We start from the raw sequence: 26,042 nt of genomic DNA on the forward strand, positions 1-26,042 counted from the left end.
CAATGCACAGACCTGTCGGTTTGCTCTCTCTCTCTCTCATCTAAGCTGTTCTAAGCATTTGAAACTTTTAGAAGAGAAATTAGCCAACACCGATTAATTATTGGCAACCTTCATTAGTCTTTAAAATAAAAAAAGCTTCAATTTTCACATCACAGAATCCATCCTTATTCTTGTTCTTCAGTTGCTAAGTCGTCCAACTCTTTGAGACCCCATGAACTACAGTGTACCAAGCTTCTCTGTCCTTCACTATCTTCCTGAGTTTGCTCAAACTCATGTCCGTTGAGTCAGTGATACCATCAACTATCTCATCCTCTGTCGCCCCCTTCTCCTCTTGCCTTCAATCTTTAACAGCATCAGGGTCTTTTCCAATGAGTCAGTTCTTCCCTGGGTCTCCCACGTTGCAGGCAGATTCTTTACCATCTGAGCCACCAAAGAAGTTTTACTTATACAATTCAATTATTTTCAGTAAACTTTCAGAGTTGTGCAGGTCTTCAATCAGAGCTTCTGTAGTTTAAGAAAGTTTCCATAATAATCTTCAGTGGCCTCAGAAACGCATAACAATAACGGTAATTGATACTGAAAAGCAGGCAATATATAATTTTATTTTTTCAAAATCCTACCTCCCTGTCGCCCAGAACATTCTGCTGCTATATTAAGCCTAGGGAATCGGAATCACAAGATCTAAAGGATCTCATACAACTTCTCCTTAGTCAGGCCTCGGGGTTTTCGCTTTACAGACTCACAAGCCCATCAGTGGGCGGGGTCTCATTCTCCCGAAAATTTGGCAGCGGGAGGGGTCCCCTCCCAGGGATCTTCCGGAAAAGGGCGGGGCTTGCCTTCCGGAACTTTTCGGACAGAGGCGGAGTCTTCTGCCGAGGGCCGTTCGGAGGAAGGCGGGGCCTACCTCGCATCAGGACCAGTCTGGCTGCACCTGCATCCTTAGCTCAGAGCATCCCTGGAGCATCTTAAGAGGCGACCGCAGCTGTCAACCAGGGACCAGACCGTCGCAGGAGGCATCCGCCAGATACCTTCTCCCTGCCCTGACCTAGCGCTCTGCAGCGGCGGCCTCCGGTACTTACCGGAGGTCCCAGACTTGGCTGACCGACCATTGCAAAAGCATTTATAGCAATAGCCTCTGATTAAGACATGGCTGAGATCACCAACATCCGACCTAGCTTTGGTAAGTAAAAATCTGGCAAACTAAGCCTGGGGTAGGTGAAACCGTTGCCAAGGCAAGGGAGCTCAGCGGCTAGGCAGAGCGTGAAGCCCAGATCAAGGCCTGGCCTGTGGTGGTGGGTAGAATCGGGCCTGCGGTGGCGCGGGCAGTGGACAGCGCCCGCACCTGAGCTATGGGCTGCAGGGGCTGAGAAGGCCAGAGTCACACCTAGGGTGGGGACGTCCAGGATGCGAAAACCTTGTATGGTGCACTGTCAGTACCGCTGGAGGTGAGAAACCGAGAGCCTGCGAAGGACGTGAATCCCTCCTTCGAGGGGAGGAGAGGTGAGCTAGGCCGAGCCCTCCCCCTTGGGGCACGCAGGGCGGTGCCCCTGCCTCCCCCTCCCACTCCTCAGGGCTGCGGGGGAGGGAGGTGGCAAGGGGGATGGGGCATCAAGATGGCAGCCTGGAGACCGTGGGCTGTGTGGCAGGCAGCCAGGGGAGGCGGCGGCCTCTGGGGAAAGAGGGGTGCGGGGGTGGAGAGCAAAAGGGAAGCCACTCCTGAAGCCGGTCATCTGGATGCTGGGGCCGGGAGGAAACGTGAGCCCTGCCATGTCTATTCTGCATCGTAATGGTGGGGTCCGTCCGATGCTACCAAATGGCGCTTGGCGCTGCTGGGCTGGGGGATGACGTGATGTCTATTTCTGGGCCTCCTGGCAGCGCCTAGGCTCTTCTTCTCAGGCCTTTGTTCCCTGTTTCCCTGGGCCGGCTTTTCAAAACGGGGAACTCACCCGCGCTGGTGCTGGCGGGGGCCCGATCCGGGCGAGAGGGGGAGGGGCGCAAAAGGCCGAGCCCGGGGGAGGCCGCTTTGTGTACCAGAGAAAGCATTACGTCATCTCGGAGCGGCTGGTCCCAGACCCAACCCTACAGGCTCCAAGATCAGTTACACTCCCTGGAGCAGAGAGTGAGGTGGAAAATAGGGAAGCAGATGGGAAAGAAAAGCTCGAGATGCAAGTTTTTCCTCCGGGGGATTCCTGCAAAATGTGCTGAGATAGCAAACTTCCTGTGCTGTTTCCCTGCCCCCCCCCCCAAAGAAGAATGAATTGCCCTGCTTCTGCCTCAGTCCTATCCCTGTTTGGATGGGAGAAGCAGGTGAGAGTTGCTGTCAGCCTAGGGTTCCTTGATTTCCCTTAAGAGATTCTATGTCTCAGACAATCCAGAAGGTTTGAGCATCCAGACTCCAGTGTTTAGGGTGGGGTCACAATCCAACTAGGAAATAGCTTTTCTCACTCCCTCCTAGAAGGTTTATGGAAATTAACAAAACCCAGCCTGCTCTATCCCTTCAATGTCAGGAAGAATATCAGATCAGAGAAAGTATACAGACAACAGGTCACACCCATTTACTACTGGTTCACACTGATTCCCCAAGGATCAATCTTGATTATATTTTTCTTCCACTTCATCTTCTGCATTTTTATTATTTGAGTCCTAAATTTCCAAAATTGATGTCCCTTTTCTGATCACATGAGTATTCCGTGATTTTCTTCTTGCTTTTTCTTTTTCTTCTTTTGCCTCCTTTCCATTATATTCTTTTCTCTAATTGCAGTTCCAGATTCCTTGGAAAGTTAGATGGTGTAGAGCATAATATAGTGATGTCATTTAGAGGAAATATTAGTGGACAAAAGAAAAGATATTGTATCAGTCTTTTACATACTAAAAGACTTATAAATACCCTCCAGTGTATTCATTATTATATATATATATTTGCTAGATGAGGAAACTGAGTCTAAGGGAAATAAAGTCAAACTAGTTAGGCTAGTGTTAGGATTTAAACCAATTTCCCATTGATGGCAAAATTCATTCTTATTTCACTGTGTCACGCTGGCCTACTTGACCAGGAAAGGCTATTTTTGCAAAGGAAATGTCAATAAGCATGTCTGGTCAGAGGCTGAGAGAGCTGAACAAACCCGAATGTGTCTTATAGATCTTCAAATCCATATGGAAGTTCTCCACCGAGAACTCCCTGTAGAACTTCTGACTTTTTTCACATCTCATAGAATACTTCATTTCAAACTCCATAGCCCTTGTGAGATACACCAAGCCAACACTCAATTATCTTTGACCTCAGAGGACAAAAGGAGCAAGCAGCATGGGTCACTGCAACTTACAGCTACTTGAAAACACTCACTTCAGCTTTTAGTTCTAACTTACTTTTCCCACTAAGCCTTGGACTAAAACTAGACAAGAGGGTCCTGAGTTTCAACATCTCTGATTTTTCTAGTTTACTGCCTTGGGTGTGGGGGAGAGACGTAGGGATTAACAAATGCTAAAATGAAGAAGAAAGTAGAGTGAAAGTGGGAAACGAGGTGGAAGCATTGTTTTGTTTCTCAGTCACTAAGTCATGTCCAGTTCTTTGCAACCCCGTGGACTGTAGCATGCCAGGCTTCCTTGTCCTTTGCTGTCTCCTGGAGTTTGCTCAGATTCATGAGTCAGTGATGCTATCTAACCATTCATCTGTTTGTCTCTTTTTCCTTATCTACCCTCCTGAAAGATAAGCATCCTTCATCTCTTTTACTGATCCACTGCTTTCTAGCAGTAAAAGTTGAGGCATAGTAAACAGTAGTGGGATCTCTCAAGATCACAGAGTAAATTTATGGTAGAGCCAAAAGGATCACTCAGATGTCTCTCAACCCTGACCTTTAGACTCCCTTTCAAATCATTCTCAAAAATATACTTGTCCTAGTAATTTCTTGATTTTCTCTTCTTGGAGAGATAACATTCAGTGTTACAAATCAGTAGCAAACAGTTTTCAGAAAAATCTCTCATAGGTGAATGGAGAGCCAATTTTTCAGATTGTGCGCATTCTGATTTACAATTGAACCCAATCAATTGTTCAAGCAAATAGTTACTGAGCTCCTGTTCGACGCAAGAGACTCGGGGATTCAAAGGTAAACAGGCTGTAATTTCTGCCTGCTCTCAAGGAGCTTATGGCCAAGGCTGCTCCCATTATGTGAAACCTCTCCCTAACAGTTTTTATTTCACCTGATATTCTGAAAATAAATGCTATTATTATTCAGCATGGCCATGAACACAGTCACCTTGATATACTTTTTGTTAAATGGCGTTACTCCTCATTTGTATTATTTCAAAATGTAACCACTTCTTTTCTTACCTGGTCCCAACATTCATAGAACTTTGAATGTTTGAGGCAGAAAGAATTTCAGAGATGTTGATTCCAATCCTTGTTAAGAAAATTCCTTTTAGAACATATCTGACCAAGGTGATCCAGTCTCTGAAAGTCTTCAGAGATTCACTGCCTCCGGAAGCAATCTGGGCCGTCGAGAGGCAGTTCTAACAATAATTCAGTTCTTTCAATTTATCTGTCTTCTTGTAGCCTGTATGCACTGGTATTAGACCTGCCCTCCAAAGTAAAATCAGATCAGACCTTCTTCCAGCAAAGTACCTTAAGTAATTAAAGTTGTTATTCCCAGACCCTTCGGCTTCAGCTCCTTCAGTTTCTCCTCATTTAATATGGTTTCTAGGTCCTCTTCTATCCTGCTTATCCATAATATAGACACATTCTGGTGTCAGATAGACCAGGGTTTAAATCTCATCACTGTCATTTGCTTCTAGGTGGTCTAGAGCAGATTTGAGTCCCCAGCTTCCTCAGTTGTAAAATTAGCTATTAATGGTACCTATTCAGTGAGTTATTTGAGTCAGATTGAGGAAGCTCTAACACAGTGTCTGGCAGGGGTATCATACTGGCACACAAAAAACAGCAATTTTTATTCTTGTCAGAAATAGATAGAGCACTTCATATGTGTCATGACCAGAGCAGATGAAATTATACCGCCCCTCTCTGATCTAGACATTGCAGTGATAGCATAAGTCAGCCTAGCTATACTCCAAGCTTGTTATCACTTAGACTACTAAGTTAGTTACTCAGATTTATCAAGTAAGGTCTCCTATTTCCTATCAATAGGTTTTGAAGGCTAAATAGAATTTTACATTTATCCCTGTTATATGTAGTCATATTGGCCTCATCCTCTTTCTCCAATCTGTGGAAACTGGGTTTTTTTAAATTTTTTATTGAGGTATCATTGATTTGTAATGTTGTACTAGTTTCTTATGTACAGCAATAATTATATATGTGTGTATATATATATATTCTTTTTCATTATGGTTTATTATAGGATATTGAATATAGTTTCCTGTGCTATACAGTAGAACCTTACTGTTTATCTATTTTTTAAATAGTAGTTTGTTATCTGTTAATCCCAAGCTCCTAAAGTGGAAGCTGTTTTGAATTCACTAACTCATTTGTTCACTGAACACTTACTATGTGCCACGTGGTTCTAGGACCTGGGAATGTAGCAGTGAACAAAATAGCCAGTCACTGGCCTTATTAAATTACCTAGTAAGAGAAGACTGACAAATAAATACATACCAGAGGTAATAAGTGCTACAGAGAGAAATAAATCAGAGTAGTGGGGATACTATCTTACTTGCAACAGACAGGAAATGTTTTCTGATGAGGTTTGAACAAAAGCCTGCAGTGAGTGAGACAGCAGGCCAGGCATATGCCTGATAGAAGGATGTTCTAGGAAAAATCTAGAATATGCAAGAATCACATTTATTCCCTTAGTTCCCCCTGCCCTACTTGAGACTTACCCTAATGCATAGTATGGATAACTATAGGCCTTATCTAGATCTTTAAGGCCTAAACCCAAGTTAGCTTCAGTGCGTTTAAGGGAAAAGAAATCCCCAAACCTAATTATCTAAGTCAGGGGCCCAATTTGTGCAGGAAAAGACAAGACTAGAGAAGGGAAGAAAAGAAAAAAAAACCTCTTTCTCTTTAGTTATTTGTTTACCTAACAAATATCAAGTACCTGCTAGGTGTTTTTAGTGCTGGGGATAAAGAAAGGAACTAAACAAACAAAAGGCTCCCCTGGTGGCTCCAAAGGTAAAGAATCTGCCTGCATTCAGAAGACTGGGTTCAATCGCAGAAGATTGGGACGATGCCTTGGAGAAGGGCAGGGGAACCCACTCCAGTATTCTTGCCTGGAGAATTCCATGGACAGAGAAGCCTGGCGTGTTATAGCCAGTGGGGTCACAAAGTGCTGGACATGGCTGAGTGACTGAGCACAGCACACAAACAGACAAAATCCCTGTCCTTAGGAAACTTACATTCTAGTGAAGATAGACAATAACTAATACAATTATATGTGAGTATTTGTATATGTTCTTATGTATATGTGTGCATGCGTATGTGTGTGTTTGTGAAAGAGAGAACTCATGTCATGTCATATGGAGAAAATTAAGCAGGGCCAGAAGTGTAGGTCTCAAGGGTGGAAAAGGTTACATTTTTAAATAAGTTGGTCAGGAGCGACCTTACTAAGAAGGTGACAAGGTCTGACATGTTTCACGGTCCCTATTTCTTCCTATTTAAAATACTTGTGTTTTATTTTTAAATATTTGTATTTTACATTAAAATACAAATATTTTAAATACCTGGGAGCTAAAATTTGAAACATATTTCAAAAGGACTTAGGCCCACAGTTATACTTCTTACCACTCACTTTTATCACCCTTGGGCACCCTACCAAACCCATCCAAAGTCAATTCCACATCCTTGCACCCTACCTATCAGTCAGCCCACACAAACCCACTGTGGCAAACCCTGTGCTGGATGCTGTGGAATATCCTCCTGAAACCAGACACAGCTCATGCCCTTGTAGAAGAGTTGAGGTGAATGGTTCCTATGCAGAAGGGTGACCTATAACACTTACAGGGCCACTTTATGTGAAACACAAATCAATATGAGCAAATCAAGTCCGTAAGTACAGAGGCAAGGCCAAGAAAAGAACAGGCAGTCAGGTGGGGCACTGCAGGGGAGGCTTTCGAGAGAAGATAAGCATTTCATCCAGGTTGGTGGGAAGAAAGAGCCATGGATTGGTTGGAGGGATGGGTGAGGGCATCTCTAAAAGAGGGGAGATGTTCCTAAGCCTAGACGAGCAAGTTTCGCTTTGAAGAAGGCTGGGTTGCAGATTAGCTTGGCCCCAGCCAGAGGCCCTAAGCAGGGGTGCTCCGGCAGAGGCTGAGGTCCAGCCGCCTTGACGCATCTCTGGTCTCCACTTTCAGATGTCTCACCAGTGGTCGCCGGCCTTATCGGGGCCTCTGTGCTGGTGGTGTGTGTCTCAGTGACCGTTTTTGTCTGGACGTGCTGCCACCAGCAGGCAGAGAAGAAGCACAAGAACCCACCATACAAGTTCATTCACATGCTCAAAGGCATCAGCATATACCCAGAAACCCTCAGCAACAAGAAGAAAATCATCAAAGTGCGGAGAGACAAAGATGGCCCCGGGAGGGAAGGCGGACGCGGGAACCTGTTGGTAGATGCAGAGGCTGGCCTGCTGGGACAAGACAAGAGTCCTAAGGGACCTAGCTCTGGATCTTGTATAGACCAATTGCCCATCAAAGTGGACTATGGGGAAGAACTGAGGAGCCCCATTGCAAGCCTGACCCCCGGGGAGAGCAAAACCACCTCTCCATCATCTCCAGAGGAGGATGTCATGCTAGGATCCCTCACCTTCTCAGTGGACTATAACTTCCCGAAAAAAGCCCTGGTGGTGACAATCCAGGAGGCTCATGGGCTGCCCGTGATGGATGACCAGACCCAGGGCTCTGACCCTTACATCAAAATGACCATCCTTCCCGACAAACGGCATCGGGTGAAGACCAGGGTGCTGCGGAAGACCCTGGACCCTGTGTTTGATGAAACCTTCACCTTCTATGGCATCCCGTACAGCCAGCTGCAAGACCTGGTCCTGCACTTCCTCGTCCTCAGCTTTGATCGCTTCTCCCGGGATGACGTCATTGGGGAGGTCATGGTGCCGCTGGCTGGGGTGGACCCCAGCACGGGCAAGGTGCAGCTGACCAGGGACATCATCAAAAGGAACATCCAGGTGAGCAGGAAGAGTTGTTGGGGAGGAACGGTAGGTTGGGGGAGAGAAGGGGCTGAATGGGAGGGAGAAGTGGGACGGATGGCAAGGAGGGGCTGTAGAGAGGAAGCTCTTGGATGTCAAGACTGAGCAGTGGTCAAAGTAAGACAGAGAGCCTGGCAGGTTAGGCCTCCTCCAAGAAGCAGCTTCCTGAAGAGAAAAGGGCAAACGCCTTCTGAAATTGCTCTTAGTGTTTGACGTCCTGATGCTGTGTCCAGCTTGCTTGGAGCAGGCTGGCCCTCCAGTCCTAGACCTCATCATTTCAGGCATATGGGAGCCAATTTCTTCTCCAAAATGTGTGATCTTCCTCTTGTGAACTTATTCCTTACAACTGAGAAACCATGGAAGTAGTTCAGTAATTTTCCCCTCGGCTTCCCTTTCCCAGCCCAAACCTAGAGATATAAGTAGGCTTGCATCTGTGTGACTTTTAACAACTTTTATAAATGCAACTTCATCAACTGCTTTGGCTTCCCAGGTATTGCTAGTGGTAAAGAACCCACCTGCCAGTGCAGGAGATATAAGAGACAGGGGTTCGATCCCTGGGTCTGGAAGAGCCCCTGGAGGAGGAAATGGCTACCCACTCCAGTATTCTTGCCTGGAAAATCCCATGGACAGGGGAGCCTGGTGGGTCCCAGGCCATGGAGTTGCGAAGAGTCGGACACAACTGAAACAACTTAGCATTCATAGCATACAATTGCTTAACCTTTTAGGCCCCTCACGCAGGCCAAAACCTTTGCCATGGATACTTCTCTCCCCGTTCCTCCTCTCTGCCCTGTTTGCATTAAGAGGGGCATGAGAGCCCTCCATCCTGCCTTCTCTCCACTGGGCTAGCATTGGTTCTTGAATCCTTTCAGGGATGCAAGAATTGTGCTCCCAGCCACACTAGTTCAGCTGTTCCATTCTCAATTGGCGAGGCAGCGCAGTTCTGCGGGTTGGCAGGAGGGCTCTTATCTGACTGCCTAGCTTCACCTTCCAGCTCACCGCTTTCCAGGGGTATGATGTAAGTGAGTTACTTAACTCTTCTCAACTTCTATTTCCCCATCTGTAAAATGGAACTGATAATATTGCCTTCCTTATGGGTTATGAGTATCAAATGGAATAATATACCTGGCATCTTATTGCCTTCATGTAGCTTTTACTTAGTGGAGGAGAAAGACAAAAAAGAAATCTTGGCATTTATCGTACAGTGAGTGTGCTGTGAAAGAAGTTGTTGAAATTTTACACTTAAGAGTTTCATTCCTTTTTCAGGATTTAACATAAGGAATTGATAGCAAGGACTTAGGGGCTTCCCTGGTAGCTCAGCTGGTAAAGAATCTGCCTGCAATGCAGGAGACCTCGGTACAATTTTGCAGTTGAGAAGTTCCCCTAGAGAAGGGATAGGCTACCCACTCCAGTATTCTTGGGCTTCCCTGGTGGCTCAGATGGTAAAGAATCCTCCTGCAATGCCGGTGACCTGTGTTCGATCCCTGGGTTCGGAAGATCCCCTGGAGGAAGGCAGAGCAACCCACTCCAGTATTCTTGCCTGGAGAATCCTATGGACAAAGGAGCCTGGCAGGCCTCAGTCCATGCAGTCGCAAAGAGTCAGACACAACCGAGAGACTAAGCACAGCACAGCAAGGACTTTGAAGTCAGACCTGAGTTTGAATCTAAATTCTACCAGCTAAGTGACTTGGGGCAAGCTGCTTAAATTCTCTAAGTCTCTGTTTCTTATAAGGAATTAAAATGATGCATTTGCATAGTCCCTAGCCCATAGTAAACTCTCGTGAATGTTAACCAGGATTGTCATTATTAAAGTTTGATCCCTGGGAGAGATATGTGATTTGTACATATTTACATTTTGTTTTGATAAAGGAAGACAAGGAAGGCTAGATCAGCGGAGAAGATGGTAGAAGGTTTGGAAAGGATATCAGGGTCACTAAAAACACCTGCACGTTTTCCAGAAAGAGCCCTGCCTGCAGATACCTTACTTCTCTGTTACTGCCTTCTCCAGCTGCACACTCATGCTGGACTCAGTGGGGAGGCAGGAGGCTCGGGAACGTACAAGAGGCTTCCAGGCCAGCAGGACTGAGTGGGCAGTGAGCTCCTGGGAACAGGTTTGGCCATTGCTGAAGGGCACTGTGCCACGCCAGGCTGGGGAGGGGAGCCCTTCCCCCAAAGGTGTGCTCTCACCATCTCTGCTACCTGCACCATCTCTGCCTGCCTCACTGCAGCCAGCTTAGTCGCGCCACTGCCCAAAGAACCACTGTTGCCATGTGGCACGCTCAGCTCACAAGGGCCAGAGGAAGTCTGAACACTTTAGAGAATATTAGAGGTGTTTGGTCAGGGCATGAACAGTAGTCCATTGCCAGGATACAGTGAGACACCCCTGAGTCCAACACAGCAGGAATTCTCGCATCCTCTGAGGTCGGAGGCAGGCCTGCACAGAAGCTGCAGCAGCGACCGGTTTCATCTCCCTGCATCCTCTCCCTTCCCCCTCCATTTCTTTTCCTCTAGATTCTGCCAGCCCGCTCCCCTGACTCCTGACTCCCCATTACAGCAGCTCCAGTACCCAACCCCCTGCCTTCATTCAGCTCTCCTCACTGGGCGGTTGTTTTCAGCACAGCCTTCTCTGGAGTACTAGCCTTGGTAAAGCCACCAACTAGCTGGACTCCCCCAGACGGCTCATGCACTCTCAGCCCATGGCTGAGTGTGGAGGAGGGCTCTGTGCCAGGCTGCAGCTGGGAAGACACTGGCAAGGAAAGGGACTGATTTGGGCTGGGAACAAAACAAGCCTCAAATCGAGGACACTGGGCAGGGAGCATAGACAATGGCATTTGCTAAACTGCCAGGGGCTCTTGGCAAGCGCCAAGCTTCTTTCCACTTTATTAACTCCCTTCAGAAGGGATAAGCCAGGGTGGGATCCTGAGCAACACATTCCCTGGATGAGGCCCCAGACAGGACACCCGGAGCCCTGCAGCCTCCCAGGCTTCCTAAGCCTGTTTTCCCCAACCAGTGCCAGTGGGCAGGGCTACGTTTCATCCTGGGTCATGGCTGTCCTCTCCTTAGTCATTTGTGCCCCTGATTCCCTAGCAGTGCGGCCTCCAAATGTCCACCTTAAATCCTCCTTACTGTAGCCAATAGTCTGCTCATCAGCTAGAGCTGCTCTGGAAGAGTCCACACTGTAAAGAGTCTTTCCTGATCTGGGTAGGGTATCCCTCTATAGTAATAGGATCAAAGTTTCCTGGGTGGAGACTGGTGAGAATTGCATTTCTCTGGACAATCCCCAAGCCCTAACTGCATTTCCTGACCTGTAGCAGAAAATTCAGCTCTTGTCCTTTCTGCTATTGCAGTGCAATCCAGTTGAAAGAAGCCAGAACTGGTCATGATTTCTGATTCTGTCCATTTCACTGTCTAATTCTGGGTGTGCAGTTACTTTCTCTGGGTCTCAGTCTCCCTCTTGGCTGGATCACGAAGGCTAATGGGGTCACTTTGTGAGAGGTCACTCTCAGCTCTTATGAATATTCGGAAAGATATAAGAAGCATTAAAAATTAACACTTGACTATTAGTGAAAGAAGTTTACAGCATAAACTCCAAACACCCAAACTCTCTGAGCTGGACTTTGGAACTGGAGTTTGTTTGTTTTTTTTTTCCCTTTAGTGGCAGCTTTTCCCCCTAGTATTTTATTCAGAAATAAATAAAAGTGGATTTACATTTCCATAATACACCCCCCACAAGGAGAAGGAAAGTGATTGAGAGAGGGCTGGGGTTAAAGAAGAGACAGTGGGAAAGAAGTGATTTACAAGGTGGATAATAGGGAGTTGTTAGACTCCTCCTAATTTCTTCATGTCATTGTTTCCCGAACCATTTCCTGTCTTTCTGCTGCCAGATTGGTGTTCATGACCTGGGACAGTGGTCATGGGAATGAGAGGATTCTTGAAGTCTCAGATTTACAAGAGACCTTGGAGGTCATCCAGGCTAGTCAAAAGGGAATGAAAAGAAAGAAAGAACAAGGAATGTCAATTTTCCATAAACAATAAAGAAATTTGCTATAGAAAAATAAAATAAAATCATACACACCAAAAAAGGAAGTTGCTGTGTATGTGTCCTGGGGTGAAGACAAGGAGGGATGTGGTTGAATGTTGAGGGTTTTGTTTCTTTTGTTTTCTCATGACTCTGATTTATGTGGAGGTAGCGCTGAGAACTTCCAGTCCCTATAAAGGTTTATTGAGGATGCATGAGTCCTCCTCTTGGCAAAGATGCTCTGGCTAGAAAAAGTCATTCCGTAGGGGCTCTGCTAATTATAAGAAATAGACTTATCCTTCGCCTAAGTGTTTCCTTCAGCCTAACTTCTTTCGGACCACTGCCCTTGACCCTCTTTTCCATGGACTGAGAAAGGATCCTGTGCTCTGAGAGCAAAGCCTCTCGGCTCTGTCAGGCATGGATAAAACCCTTTTTCCCCCTTGTCCTTCTGCTCGCCCACCCCCCAACAGGGTCTTTACCTCACTAGGCGAAGGGGCTGGGAAACAGAGTTCGCTCCCAGCCCTTGCTTGACAAAGAGCCCTTGAGAACGAGCCGTTGACAATGCCGCTTGGAACGGGAACTGGGTGGAAAGAGAGGGGGGCGGGAGGGGGGACCTGAAACTCTGGCCTTCAATGCAGAAAGGCAGGGCATTCAGGTGGTGTTGCGGCGGCAGACTTGGGCATCACAAAGGCGCAGCTGAATGAGGATGGGCATTCTGCCTATGTAAAATGGCCAAAGGTGAGGGGGGAGGGTGGGTCAGATGGAGAACAGTTGCCAGAGGAGTGATTTCAGGGGAGGAAAGGATTGTGACCAGAAGTTGTCCACTTTCCCAAAGAACTAGGGAAGGCGCACGGGACTTTGAGTAGGGTGATTATGCTGTAATTGATGATTTAGGAAACTGTTTGAAATTTTTTTAAACAGTTTTAAATAATCAGAAAACCTAAGTATCTTGTAATTGATGTTATTTTTACAAATAAAACTTTATTTTTTTAAATCAAAATTTCCTTTTTACCCTCCCTAGCCTTCTTCTGTATATAAAGTTAGATTATATTTAAAGATGGTATTTTTAATATTTCGATACCAATATTCATGGTCCCAGATATAGATATCAAAACTAGTTAACATTTCATTATTCATGGAAATGGAGGGGAGCAGTGGCCCAAATAATCCAAAAGTTCTTTCTAGATAGATCAGCACTGTTCACTGGAACTCTCTATGATGATGGAAATATTCTATATCTGCATGTATCCAACATGGTAGCCACTGGCCACGCGTGGACACTGAGCACTTGAAATATGGCCAGTGTGACTGAGGAATTAACGTTTTAATTTTACTTCATTTTAATGAATTAAAATTTAAATAGATACATGTAGCTACCAGCTACTGTACTGAGCAGTTCAGTTCTGAACATTTTGGAAGGTATTTTCTTTTTCCTGAGGGATTATTTTCCTGATGCCTTTGGGCTGTGACTGATAGTAAAAGTGAGTGCATATTCTCTGACTGCGTTCTGACTTATGTCAAAGGAAGCGACCCAGAAGTAGACCGGCTGGCGGGAGCAACCAGCCTGTGATTTTAAACTGGCTCTGGGTGCGTCCTGTGGATATAGTCAAGAGCCGACTGTATGTTATGGGTAAGGAACAGAGTAGGGCTTCATCTAGCAGAGAAAACCATGAAAATCATTTCTAAAGCCTATTTTCTTTTATACTTCAATTTCAAAGGCTAACGGCTACACTTAAAGTTTAGTCATGTTCAATACCCTATGAAAGACATTTCCATATGCTCCTGGTATGAAACATAGCCTCAAGAAATTTTTTAAACCAAATGGAAATATTATCACAGTTCATTCCTTGAGGTGACGACTTATAATCAATCAAAGCATAAGCTATTAGGGTTTTTCCTTTGTTTTTCACTGATGAGCTAATTAAATTATTTACTGCTGTTGTTCTTTCCTGCACCAGACACCCTTGAGCAGGCACTAGCCTGTGAGCTTCCTGAGGGTAGGGGTGCATCTCTTCAGCCCTAGCTGCTTTCAGATTGCCTGGCACTTACTGCACAGCAAGTCATTTTGGTGGGTATGTGGCATATGTAAGGCTGGTGGTGAATTCGGTCAACTTTTGTTCAATCTAAGAAATCGTCGAGTTGGTGACCTTCCTTTGGGGCTATGAAGAGTATAAGGAATAAAATCTGATAGTGGAGGAATGATTTGGTCTCAAATTTCTTTTTGTCCCAAATTTAACTTATTATGTCCTAAACTCCTCCTGTGCCACCACAGTTTGTTTTCTTTATCCCAGCCTCATCCCCACTTCCTAAGAGAGAAACACCAGAAACAGCCCCTCCTCTCATCCCTCTCCCCTATGTATACATCCAGTTAGCCGCCCCCACCCAGAAAATCTGGACAGTTCTTTCTGAGACCTATCCCAGGTCCATCTCCTCTGCCTCAGCCCTGGTTCCAGCCCTCACCCTCCCTTCCCCAGCCTGTGGGAGCAGCCTCTTCACCAAGTTTTCTGACTTTCATCTTTAGTTCCTTCTCCAGCTTTAACTAGAATAATCTGATTATTAATAGATGAACAACAGCAGTAACGTCATGCTTACAGAAATCGCTCTTATGCTTACGGACCTCCTCTCGCCTGGTCGCTGCTGCTGGCTCTGCTGTTTGGTTAGCTTACTCCCCCCACTCCCCATGCCCTTCACCCCCACCTAACCCACCTCTCCAGGTTCCTGGCCCATCCCTCCTGCCAGCACTCCAACATCAGGTACATTCACCTTTCCCCATTCTCTGAACATAGCCTACCCTTTCAGCCATTCGGCTGCCCTGCCATGCAGGAGCTTTGCTCTGCCCATTGCCTCAGTGTCTCTTTCTCACCCCGCAGCAGCTCAGCCCTGATGTCAGCTGGCAACACCTCCCCTGCATCTCGCAGCAGCACTGAAGCATTTATTTTGGTCTCACTGCGCAGCTTGTGGGATCTTAGTCCCCTGACCAGGGATCGAACCCGGGCCCTCAACAGTGACCTAACCACTGGGCCACCAGGGAATTCCGAGGCTTCTCACTCTCCTGACAAGTAATTATGTTTGTTTACATCTCTGAATCTTCTACTCATCCTTGGGAACAATGACTGAGTCCTGCTAGCTCTGAATTCCCAGCACCTGGCATGTAATTAGTATCCAAATGTTATTTAAAATGTTCTTGGAGGACTAGAGTTTTTGTTTTGTTTTGTCTTGTTTCCAAGCTCAAAATAGAGCCTAGCATAACATTTCGAGGTGGGGAAACAAAGATATGGGCATCCAGGGTGGCCGGAGAAGACGCTCTGAAGGTCATACACTGGGGCAGGCAGAGCAGGTGTGGATATTCACCTTGTGAAATGAAGCCGCAGGCTCCAGAAAGTTCAGGGACTTGCCCAGGGCCAGCTGGTGAGTAAGTGACAAAGTGAAGACTCAAATGCAAGTGTCCAATCTCCCTTCAAAACTTTATCACAAGAACCAAATGAGAGAACAGGAGAGAGTACACACTAAGTTACTACATCCTCTTACTAGTCCTGGGAAGTCGCTACTGTTTTCATATCCATTTTACAGAAGAGGAAGCAAAAGTCCAGAGAGGTCAAGTAGGGCTGACCTTGTCCCAGCTCAGACAGATAAGCAGTAGAGTCAGGATTTGAATCCAGGCCAGCCTAGCTGCAGAGTCTGTGCTGTGCTGCCTCTCCATGCAAATGATTTTATTTACTATAAGATTTTTTATTTTATTTTGGGCCATGCCATGTGGCATGTGGTATCTTAGTTCCCTGACCAGGGATCAAACCCACGTCCCCTGCAGTGGAAGTGTGGCGTCTTAAGCACCAGGCCACCAGGAATCCCCTTGTTTACTCTCAGGACTGTGAGGAGAACATCTCCTTTGTCCTCTCCTCTGCACTTTCTGTGCCGTGGCCTTCCCCCTCGGCTGGGGTTCTCACCTGCTATTTCTTCTCCACAGAAGTGCATTAGCAGAGGCGAGCTCCAGGTGTCTCTGTCATACCAGCCTGTGGCACAGAGGATGACAGTGGTGGTCCTCAAAGCCAGACACCTGCCGAAGATGGACATCACCGGTCTCTCAGGTAGCAGCTATTTACTTCAACCTATCTCTGCCTGCCCTCCCCGCACCGCTGCCCTTGTGTGATCCAAGAGCCTCCCCCTCCCACCTTGCAGGACCCCTGGCACCTCTCACCCTCCACCCGTTCCTCTCTGTCTACATTCTCTTCCTGATGAATGTGACCAGGGAGGTATTTTGGGTAAGCAAATGGTCTCTACCTTTGGCAAGGGATGTGCAGTGGTATGCATGCCAGCCTCTGTGCCCTTGCTCCAGGTGAGACTTCTCAGAAAGCCTGCAGCCTTTGGTAGTCCCTGTGCCCCCTTGAAAATGCTTCTTGGTGTCATGGAGTTTCTTCAGCCCTGACTCGAGGCAGTTTTTCTGTTCTTTGTCTGCCTGGTTTCCTTGACCCCTTGTCCAGGCAGGCAGATGTGCACACAGTCAGTGTACACCTAGTGTGCAACCACCAAAGTCCGCAGGGGGTGAGAGAGGGGACATCAAGGAGATGAACAGCAGAAGCCCCTCCTCCCTGACATTGTATAGGAGAGGACTGTGTCATAGGCCTGTCTCCCTTTTTTCTTTGGGGGCCCCAGATCCTTATGTCAAGGTGAACGTCTACTACGGCAGAAAGCGCATTGCCAAGAAGAAAACCCACGTGAAGAAGTGCACTTTGAACCCAGTCTTCAACGAGTCTTTCATCTACGACATCCCCACCGACCTCCTGCCCGACATCAGCATCGAGTTCCTGGTCATCGACTTCGATCGCACCACCAAGAACGAGGTGGTGGGGAGGCTGATCCTGGGGGCGCACAGTGTCACAGCCAGCGGCGCCGAGCACTGGAGAGAGGTGTGCGAGAGCCCGCGCAAACCCGTGGCCAAGTGGCACAGTCTGAGCGAGTACTAATCCTCTTCCCCTTGCCTCTAACCCTGGGGCCAGGCTGGGCAGGGACGTGGCGGGGAGAGAGAGGACCGAGAGGAGTGGACTCAAAACCTCATTTTAGTTGTAGAAGAAAATTTCTTACACGACAAACACTACAGAGAACACCCCACGTGACCACAGCTGCAGTTCAGTTCTTAGCAATGATGATTTTTCTCCTTTGCAAGGCACTAGGAAATCCTTTTTTTTTTTTTTTTTTTTGTTTCCAAATGGGGAAAAAAAGAGAGGGAAAGACCTCTACAAGTCTATATATAACAATGTAACCTTATACTTGCATGTCTAATACAAACTGAAGAAATTAGCCTAACTGCCAATATCAAGGTACAGATTTTAATCCATGAAAATTGTGTTTTGTGCCGAATTGTATTTGCTGATTACCTGAAATTGGTCTCTTTTTATTGGGCTTCTCTGGAGAGTTATTCTCACCTCCCACCTCTGTGGAAGAATCTTTTTGCTCTTGTAAAACCTCATGTTTTCATCATCCCCATCTTTTCTCCCTATTACCGCTTACATTTCTGCTCTTTGAGCTTAAGGACCAGAGGTCTGCAGTAGACGAATATACAAAGGTGGAATGGATAAGGCAGGGTTTGCAGGAGAAAGAGTATTTGAGAAATGAGGCACGTTTGCCGTCAGTGCTCCTGCTGGAGAGGGGTAAAAGGCTCTCTTTGATTAATATGTGATCAATTACACGAAGGCATCAGACTTTTAGAATCTGGGTTTACAAAACTAGATGACTTCTCTAGAAAGAACTTTGGGACTTCAGATTCAGCTACAGGATAGTACCATTGACTATATCTAGCTGATCCTAAATGTAGTTATGAAGACAAGGAAAATGAGATGAGTGCCTTGCCCTTTGTAGCTGTGTTTGGAAGGATAGCCATTTTTTGGTAATGTGTTAGGAATCATCTGTGGTTTGAAGGGTTAGACTGGCCTTTGTTTTTTCCAGAAATGCTGACCACTGAGAAGCTTTAAAGTCTTCTCAAGTAGTTTCCGTGAGGTTAGTTTTACTTCATAAGGAAGAGGACCTTCAGAAATGATTCTTTCTCCTCAAATTTTTCAATAATGGCCCTTAAAAATAACTAAATGAGTAAAATGAGTACATGACTAACTTAGTAATAAAGATAACTCGGGTTTTTCAGAACATCCTTTCCCTGTAAACAAAGTGCTTAATTCTTAGGACTCCGGAATCTCAAGGTACAGCGAAGGCATGGGGAAACCACAGAGCTCAGTCCTTCACCGCCGGTGGACAGCAGAGCTTGAGAGAGATTCTGCCTCTGTTTTGGAATTCATCTCCTTACCCCTAGTCCAGCCATGTCTCCAGAGTTGAGACTTTTCAGATGGCAGAGCCTTCACAGATGATAAGTAAGCCTGGATAGGCAGTAGATATTTTTGCCAGCCTGAAGAGGAACTCACATAAGCAGCTTGAACCAAGGCCTGAAAGATTAGTAGAGACAGAAATTTCACATACATACAAGAACATCACTATTTGACTTGCTTCTGAGAAGAGTTGAAAAGCTGAGTCTCTCTCTATGGAGAGAATGGTGATGTTGCCTCTGCCGTTCCATAACTCTTGTGGATTTAAAACCAACCTGTTCCCTGACCCCCTCAACCCCATTCTTCTTTTTTTTTTTCTTTAACCTGGATTCTTGACAGTGCAGAGCAGTTCTGAGCAGGCACAGAGCCCACTCTCTGTTCTTGTTGCTGTCATCCCCCAACCCCCAGAATCTGACTCACAATCTCACCATCAGCTGGGTTCACATCACCGGTTTCTATCCAACACTCCATGGAATGTAAATACTGTATCATACGTAGACAAAAATAATTTTTGTTTTCTAAAAATGCATTTTGAGATAGTTTAATGTAAATCTGACAGGAGCATTCTGAAGCCCCATTAGGAAAAAATTTAAATGGTTCCTCTCCATCGCCTTAATGTCTAAAGATCAGAAACTGCTGAGCAACCCGCTTTTGTTTCCTTCCCAGAAACAATGCAGAGCAGGTGGAGAAAGCGTGCTCTTTGCCCTGCTGTGTGCCTCTGAAGCTCCTCCCGGCAGAAGTGTGGGAAAACAGCCTCACCCAACTCCTCTCTTACCCATCTCCTTGTAGCTTTATTCTTTGCATCTGCTGAGCAGTGGGTGGAGGTGGCAGGAGAGGGACCCATAGTTCTGTAGCCTAGGAACTGCCTCGGTGTCTTTCTCAGAAAAAGGCAAAGAGGCAGACAGTACCAGGTTCCTCCCTCCTCCCTCTGGCCTGATCCGTTGTGCCCTTGACTCAGCCGTCCCAAAGTTTCTTAGCTGACTTTGGCTTTCACATTTGTTCCTCCCAGAGCTAACTGATAAGGGTGGAGGAGGAATGCCTACTCCTAAGAGTCAGTGGAAAGACAAGAGAGTCACATTCGAGCTTTCGCACAAGGCACTCGTGATCAGGAATAGGTTGGGGAATGGTCACTTCCGATTTTCCAAGAGTCAGTCCTTCTCTGCTGATATCTTGATTCCTTTGGGAAGGCAAGAGCTTTTCTTAATAACAAAAAGTCCCTTTATGAGTTAGTCCTTCCTTCAGTTCATCTCAGTGGAGCACAGCCAAGAGGTACATGTTTAGGAGCGGTGCTCGGGATATGAGAACAGACTGGTTCATGGGACAGGGGCAGCTTGCTCAGGAGAGGGAACGATGCAAGTCCTTTTTCTTGGGAAGCTTTTATTATGGCCACAATAGTGACATTGCCCTCACCATGATCCTTCTCCGATGTGGTCGTCTTTCTTTACCTTGTGTCTTCTCTTGTAAAAATGAAACTCAAAGAATAAAATAAACGTGTCAAATTTTAAAAAAAGAAAAAAAATCGAAAAAGCTAACATGAATTGTGTGAAACTGCCTAATGCTGTAATGCTAACCTACAATATGTAATGCTATCTTGTATGTTGAATTTGTTAATGCACCACACAAGTGCGGAATAAAGACTGATTCACATTAAATAGGCCCAGTGACTTCAGGATGATTTTCTTGGAAGCTGGATGACTATGAATGATGTGAACACTCAGACTCCAATAGGTCGTGCAGTGGTAAAGAATCCGCCTGCCAGTGCCAGAGAACCAAGCGAGTTGGGTTTGATCCCTGAGTCTGGAAGATCCCCCTGGAGCAGGAAATGGCAACCCACTCCAATATTTTTGCTTCAAAAATTCCATGGACAGAGGAGTCTGGTGGGCTTCAGTCCACGGGGTCAAAAAGAGTTGAACACGACTGAGCACATGCACGTGCGTGCACACACACATGCACGCACACACCCACCCATGTTTTCCAAGACGTGGTCCTAGACTGAGAGTCTTTTCTTTTTGTCCTATTTTCTTCTTAAAATGTAGTATTTAAGACAATAACCACCAGAGTGAGGGTTGGTTTTTAGTGCTGAGAATAAGTCTGACTCTTTAACTGAAAATATATCAAAAGCAATGCTTAGACTGACTGATTCTATCTTTCATTTATTCATTAGTCAAGACTTTATTATTATTATTGGAGGATAAGTGCTTTACGATGTTACAGTGGTCTCTTCCGCACATCGATGTGAATCAGTCATAATTATATACATATATATCCTCTCCCTTGTGAGCCTCCCTCCCCCAAAACAGTTTTTTAAATTGAGTTTCTATCATATGACAGGTACTGGGAATACAAGACATTGATAAGCAAGAGTACTGCATTTGAGCTTAGCAGAGAACAAGCATTAATCAATTAATCACACTAATAAATATTTAATTACAAACAGAAAAGGAACGCTGTGTGTGCATGCAAGAAAGAGGGAAGCAAGAGAAAAAGCTTAAAACTTAAGTTTCAGTGAAAATATAAAACATTTTTAAATTATAAAACTAATATCATAAGTATATTATAAAAACATTGGAAAATAGAGAAGAGGGGAAAAAGCCAAGATTTCAAAACCTTAACAATCATTTTAACAATCATTAGATTAACAATCATTAGAAATAAGTCATCTAATCTTATTCCTTGTGCATTTTCTTCCCTGTGTACATTATTCAGGATCGTATTAGGAAATACATAAAGTATATGTTCATAGGAACCAGAAAAAAATTCACCCACAGGCAAACAGTACTAATTTTGGCACATGTCCTTCCAATTTCTTTTAACAACTTTATAATTCCAGTCGTGGTATGTAACTTTGTATATTACTTTTTTCTAATGTGATGATATAATAACAATGATAGTAAGATTATCTTGGCACTCAAGATGTTTTTGGCTTTAATTAACAGGAAACCCAATTCAAACTGGCTTAAACATTAAGGAAATGGATCAGTTCACCTAACTGGAAGTCCAAAGGCAGGTTAGGCTTCAGAGTTGATACAACAAAAAGTCACCAATACTATGAGGGGCCCAGGTTCTTTCTGAGGGCCATTCTGACATTCAGTGCTAGCTTAAGGCATAAAATCATTAGTAAGGCTTTTATAATGTTTATAGAAGCATTTTCAGGAGAAAAAAGGAGATTGCCTTGGGACCTCTCCTAGAAAAATAAGGTCAGTCATTCACAGAAGCCTCTAGCTATTCTTTCCGCTTATCTTGGTGGTCCAAAATGTATTACCTGGTCATTTCTGAACCAATCACAAGGAAAGACGATGGGAGTATCTTCAGGCCATTTAGTACTGCCCTGGAACAGAGTATGGAAGATGGGTAGATTCTTGAGTAAAATGTCATTTTCTTTGGAAGAAGGAATTGCTATTGGGTGGGCAATGAATAAAGAACATCGCTTAGTTTGTTTTTGGCCACACTGTGCAGCTTGTGGTATTTTAGTTCCCTGACCCAGGGATTGAACGCAGGCTCTCCGCAGTGAAAGAACAGAATCCTAACCACTGGACCACCAAGGAATTCCTACATAGTTTCCTATAGTACCTTTCATTCTAAGGTATTTTATCCTATGATCTTATAACAAACTCTTGGAGAAGAGTTCCTAACGTACCATGTGCCTCACCTTCTAATCTCATTCATTCCCTATACCTAGTGGTTTGAAAAGACGAACAGCCTAGTGCTTAAAGTCCTCTTTAAGTAATTCAAGACTGACATTAAGTTTTAGCCAAGCGGCATAATTTTTTCAAAAAACTGAAAACATATCTATTCTTATTCAGTATAACTTTTACAAGATAGTAAACTGGAGAGTATCTCAATTGCCAAATACCATATTAGGTCAAATACAGCTTCTGAACACCTGGAAGAATTGCTCAAAACTCTGCTTGGTGTTCAAGAACAAACTCCTAGAGGAGGTCTTAAGGCTCAGCAGGCCCAGGAATAGATGTATTAACAGATAAATAGATAAGAGCCTGGTAATTCATTAGCTGCTTTTGTGTTCAGTTCTGGGGAGCTAGTAATTCACCTTGGAGAAGGCAATGGCACCCCACTCCAGTACTCTTGCCTCGAAAATCCCATGGACGAAGGAGCCTGGTAGGCTGCAGTCCATGGGGTCGCTAGGAGTTGGACACGACTGAGCGACTTCACTTTCACTTTTCACTTTCATGCATTGGAGAAGGAAATGGCAACCCACTCCAGTGTTCTTGCCTGGAAAATCCCAGGGACAGGGGAGCCTGGTGGGCTGCCGTCTCTGGGGTTGCACAGAGTCGGACACGACCGAAGTGACTTAGCATAGCATAGTAATTCACCTCAAATGTTATGTTAAACATCAATCTAATTGGAAAACTTTGACAAGGCCATAAGAAGGGTCTCATTTTCTTTTAATAGGAATAACAAAAAAAAACTAACATGATCAAATGCTTATCAGTGCTGGGCACAATTTTAAGCACTTTACACATTTAAAACTCAATCCTTCCAACAACCCTGTTGGATATGTGCTACTATTGTCCCCATTTAATAAATTTAACAGCAGCTTATGCCATTCATAAGCCATGCATCCTGGATTCACCCTGTGACACTCTGACCCCAGAAGCTCTTTCTTCCACTATCAGTACTGGTAGAGACTTCAAAGAAACATGCAGAGGCTACGGGAACTGATACAAATTAGAATATGCTCGTACTCTTTTTTTAAAAGACATTCAACTGTGCCAGGTTTTAGTTGCAGTATGTGGGATCTAGTACACTGACCAGGGATCAAACCCGGGTCCCCTGAATTTACAGCATGGAGTCCCAGCCGCTGGCCCACCAGGGAGTCCCTGTGCTCTTTCACGCTCTTGATGCCAATGTCCTCAAGAATGTTTCACGATTTCTCTGGTAGTCCAGTGATTAAGATTCTCAGCTTTTACTGCAAAGAGTGTGGGTTCAATCTGTGCTAGAGAAAGCAAGATCCCACATGCTGTGCAGGACAACCAAAAAATAAAAACACTATGGTTTAAGTGTTTTGGAGGGTTGCTGCTGCTGCTAAGTTGCTTTAGTCGTGTCCGACTCTGTGCAACCCCACAGATGACAGCCCACCAGGCTCCTCTGTCCGTGGGATTTTCCAGGCAAGAACACTGGAGTGGGTTGCCATTTCCTTCTCCAATGCATGAAAGTGAAAAGTGAAAGTGAAGTCGCTCAGTTGTGTCCGACTCTTAGTGACCCCATGGACTGCAACCTGGACTGCAACCCACCAGGCTCCTCTGTCCATGGGATTTTCGAGGCAAGAGTACCAGAGTGGGGTGCCATTGCCTTCTCCGTTTGGAGGGTTGGTTATCTGTTACTGTATGAAACTGGACATTTTCATGATTTACATTCACTCACACCAAATCAGTCTATTTTTAGGCATTTTCCAAGTTAATATTTAAACATTATTGTTCACCAAGGGGTTGAAATACTCACTGCTTGTTCTTCACCTCTTTTCACTCTCTGTCTCACTTATCCTACCAACTACGCCGATTGTCTCGCTCTATCTCACTGGGCACACTGTTCATTGAACCCAGGGTAGGTAAGCTCGAGCAGAGAAGCTGGAAGTGCAAGGAGCTATTAAGACCTGCGAATACATTTATTCTCTCCTGACTGGCACAGCAGCCATAGCAGCAGACACCCTGTATTCTCTCTTCCCATGGTTGACCCAGCAGACACAGCTGAAAGGCAGCCTCACCGCCATAATGCAGCTATAATGTAGCCCTGAGGGCGTTTCAGGTGAAGCTTATATATGCTTATAGAACAAGCGTAGCCTGTGGCCAAGCCAGTACCTCGTGATGTGCACGCACAGTGCTATAAGTGATCTCAGCTGTTACATAATCATTATTTACAAAACATGGGGCAAGAGCGAGAGGGCGTTGGGCGAGAGAGCCTGACCACCAACATCTTGGCTAATTTGCTCTTTCCCTACACTCTCCCACTGTTCGATTTGATCAAATCTTAGAGGATAGTCCACATTTTAGAATTGGAGGCGCCCAAAGAACAGAACTAAGACTCCAAGAGCTGTATGCAGTAAAGATTTGTCCAATAAAGGTAGACAGGCAGTGAACAAAATGTTGTCTAGGAGGCAGACACAGAAAGCCCTTGCTTCTTCCTCCTGTTTACTCTGAGTTAGAGTTTCAAGAGAAGTTTGGTCTAGACTTGTTTTTGTGACAGTTTGGTTTTTTTTGGTGATGGTTGTGGTGGTAAATGTATTTTAGCTGCAACCAGAACCACATACTCTGTTGAGGAGTCTAAGGATATGAAAATAAGAGCAGCCTCAGTGTTTTGGGTGGGACTGTGCAAGATATTTCTGACTAAATTGTATGTGCATGTGTCTTCCACAGAGGCCAGCAGAAATTTTTATGTTGGATTACATTGTATTTGAGCACATATTTGGACTCACCTTCATATATACTGTAGGTTTCTCTGCCTCCATGACTTCACCTACACACTCCTCTGCAAGGAAAATTAGAGAAGCATCTGGTGGGGATATTTCTGGGAGCTAAAGACTTTCTCCTGGCTCAGAGCAAACTGTAATAAACCTAGCAATAATGAGCTCTGGGAAGGGCAGGAAATGACACATGTCCCCACCCCAGCAGCTTTTGTTCAAAAAACTGGGTGACTTAATGATATAATCATGTGTGCTGCAGAATGGACATACTGAACCAAAAGCTGCTCATCATACTTTCTCTTTTTAAAGCAAGGACTATTAGACAAAACTAAAATATTTCAGTAATTTTTTTCCCAGGTCAACTCATATTTGAAAGTTGGTCAGAGACTTCTAAATAACCTGCACATTAGGACCTAACAGTCCTTTGTGCTCTCCAGTGGTCTCCTTCATAACAAGGTATGAGTTTATTTTTCTTGCTTGTCCCCACAGCCAAAGCCCTTGTTTCCTTACTCATTAACTATTAGAGCAGCCTTCGTGTTGCTTACTCCCAGCTGCTCCCCATCCCCACACCATTCTATTGTTACATATAGAGCCACAATTTTCCACACCTGTTAACTACAACCTATCACAGCTTTATACAGTCCTTCAGTGACCTCCCTTGGATATCATCCAGTTCAGTGATCCCTAACCCAGGAATGGCTAAATGGCTAGGTGACTACAATCAGAATCACCTGGGAGGGTTTTGTTTCAACCCTATCAGGTCCTATCAGAAATCTATGAAGTTGAAATCCCCAGAGGCTAAAGTGAGAAAATGAGAAAAACAAAACAAAACAAAACACAGCTTTCCAATTGTTTCTTTCTTTTTTAAATAGTTTATTTGTTGGCTGTGCTGAGTCTCCATTGATGCGCAGGCGTTTCTCAGCTGCAAGGAGTAGGGGCTACTCTCTCGTGTTGGAGCTCGGGCTTCTCATTGTGTCGGCACCTTTTTGCTGAGCGCAGGCTAGAGGCTGCATGGGCTTCAGCAGCTGCAGCACGTGGGCTCAGTAGTTGCGGTTCCCCGGCTCTAGAGCACAGGCTCAGCAGTTGGGGCACATGGGCTGTTTCTCTCCGGCATGCAGGATCTTCCCAGGTCAGAGACTGAACGCGTATCTCCTGCATCA

General features: G+C 45.2%; 1 protein-coding gene across 2 annotated transcripts; it reads left to right on the forward strand.

Moving 5' to 3' along the window:
- Positions 870–20,121, forward strand: SYT11 (synaptotagmin 11). 2 transcript variants are annotated; one of them, XM_018046268.1, is made up of 4 exons: positions 870–1,180; positions 7,297–8,120; positions 16,121–16,241; positions 16,807–20,120. In XM_018046268.1, exons 1-4 carry the CDS (start codon positions 1,147–1,149, stop codon positions 17,115–17,117), a joined length of 1,290 nt encoding a protein of 429 aa, XP_017901757.1. In that variant the 5' UTR covers positions 870–1,146; the 3' UTR covers positions 17,118–20,120. The 2 variants fall into 2 exon arrangements, with proteins under 2 accessions (XP_017901757.1, XP_005677429.1); XM_005677372.3 differs by having other exon boundaries at positions 871–1,180; positions 16,121–16,244; positions 16,807–20,121.

This window comes from Capra hircus, chromosome 3 (genome assembly GCF_001704415.2).
Source record: "Capra hircus breed San Clemente chromosome 3, ASM170441v1, whole genome shotgun sequence".
Taxonomy (NCBI): Eukaryota; Metazoa; Chordata; class Mammalia; order Artiodactyla; family Bovidae; genus Capra; species Capra hircus.

Excerpts from the sequence above, each read along its gene's own strand:
- SYT11 (XM_005677372.3), top strand. The coding sequence starts at position 1,147 with ATGGCTGAGATCACCAACATCCGACCTAGCTTTG. Across the intron at positions 1,181-7,296 it reads CAACATCCGACCTAGCTTTG|ATGTCTCACCAGTGGTCGCC; the intron begins GTAAGTAAAAAT and ends CTCCACTTTCAG. Across the intron at positions 8,121-16,120 it reads TCATCAAAAGGAACATCCAG|AAGTGCATTAGCAGAGGCGA; the intron begins GTGAGCAGGAAG and ends TCTTCTCCACAG.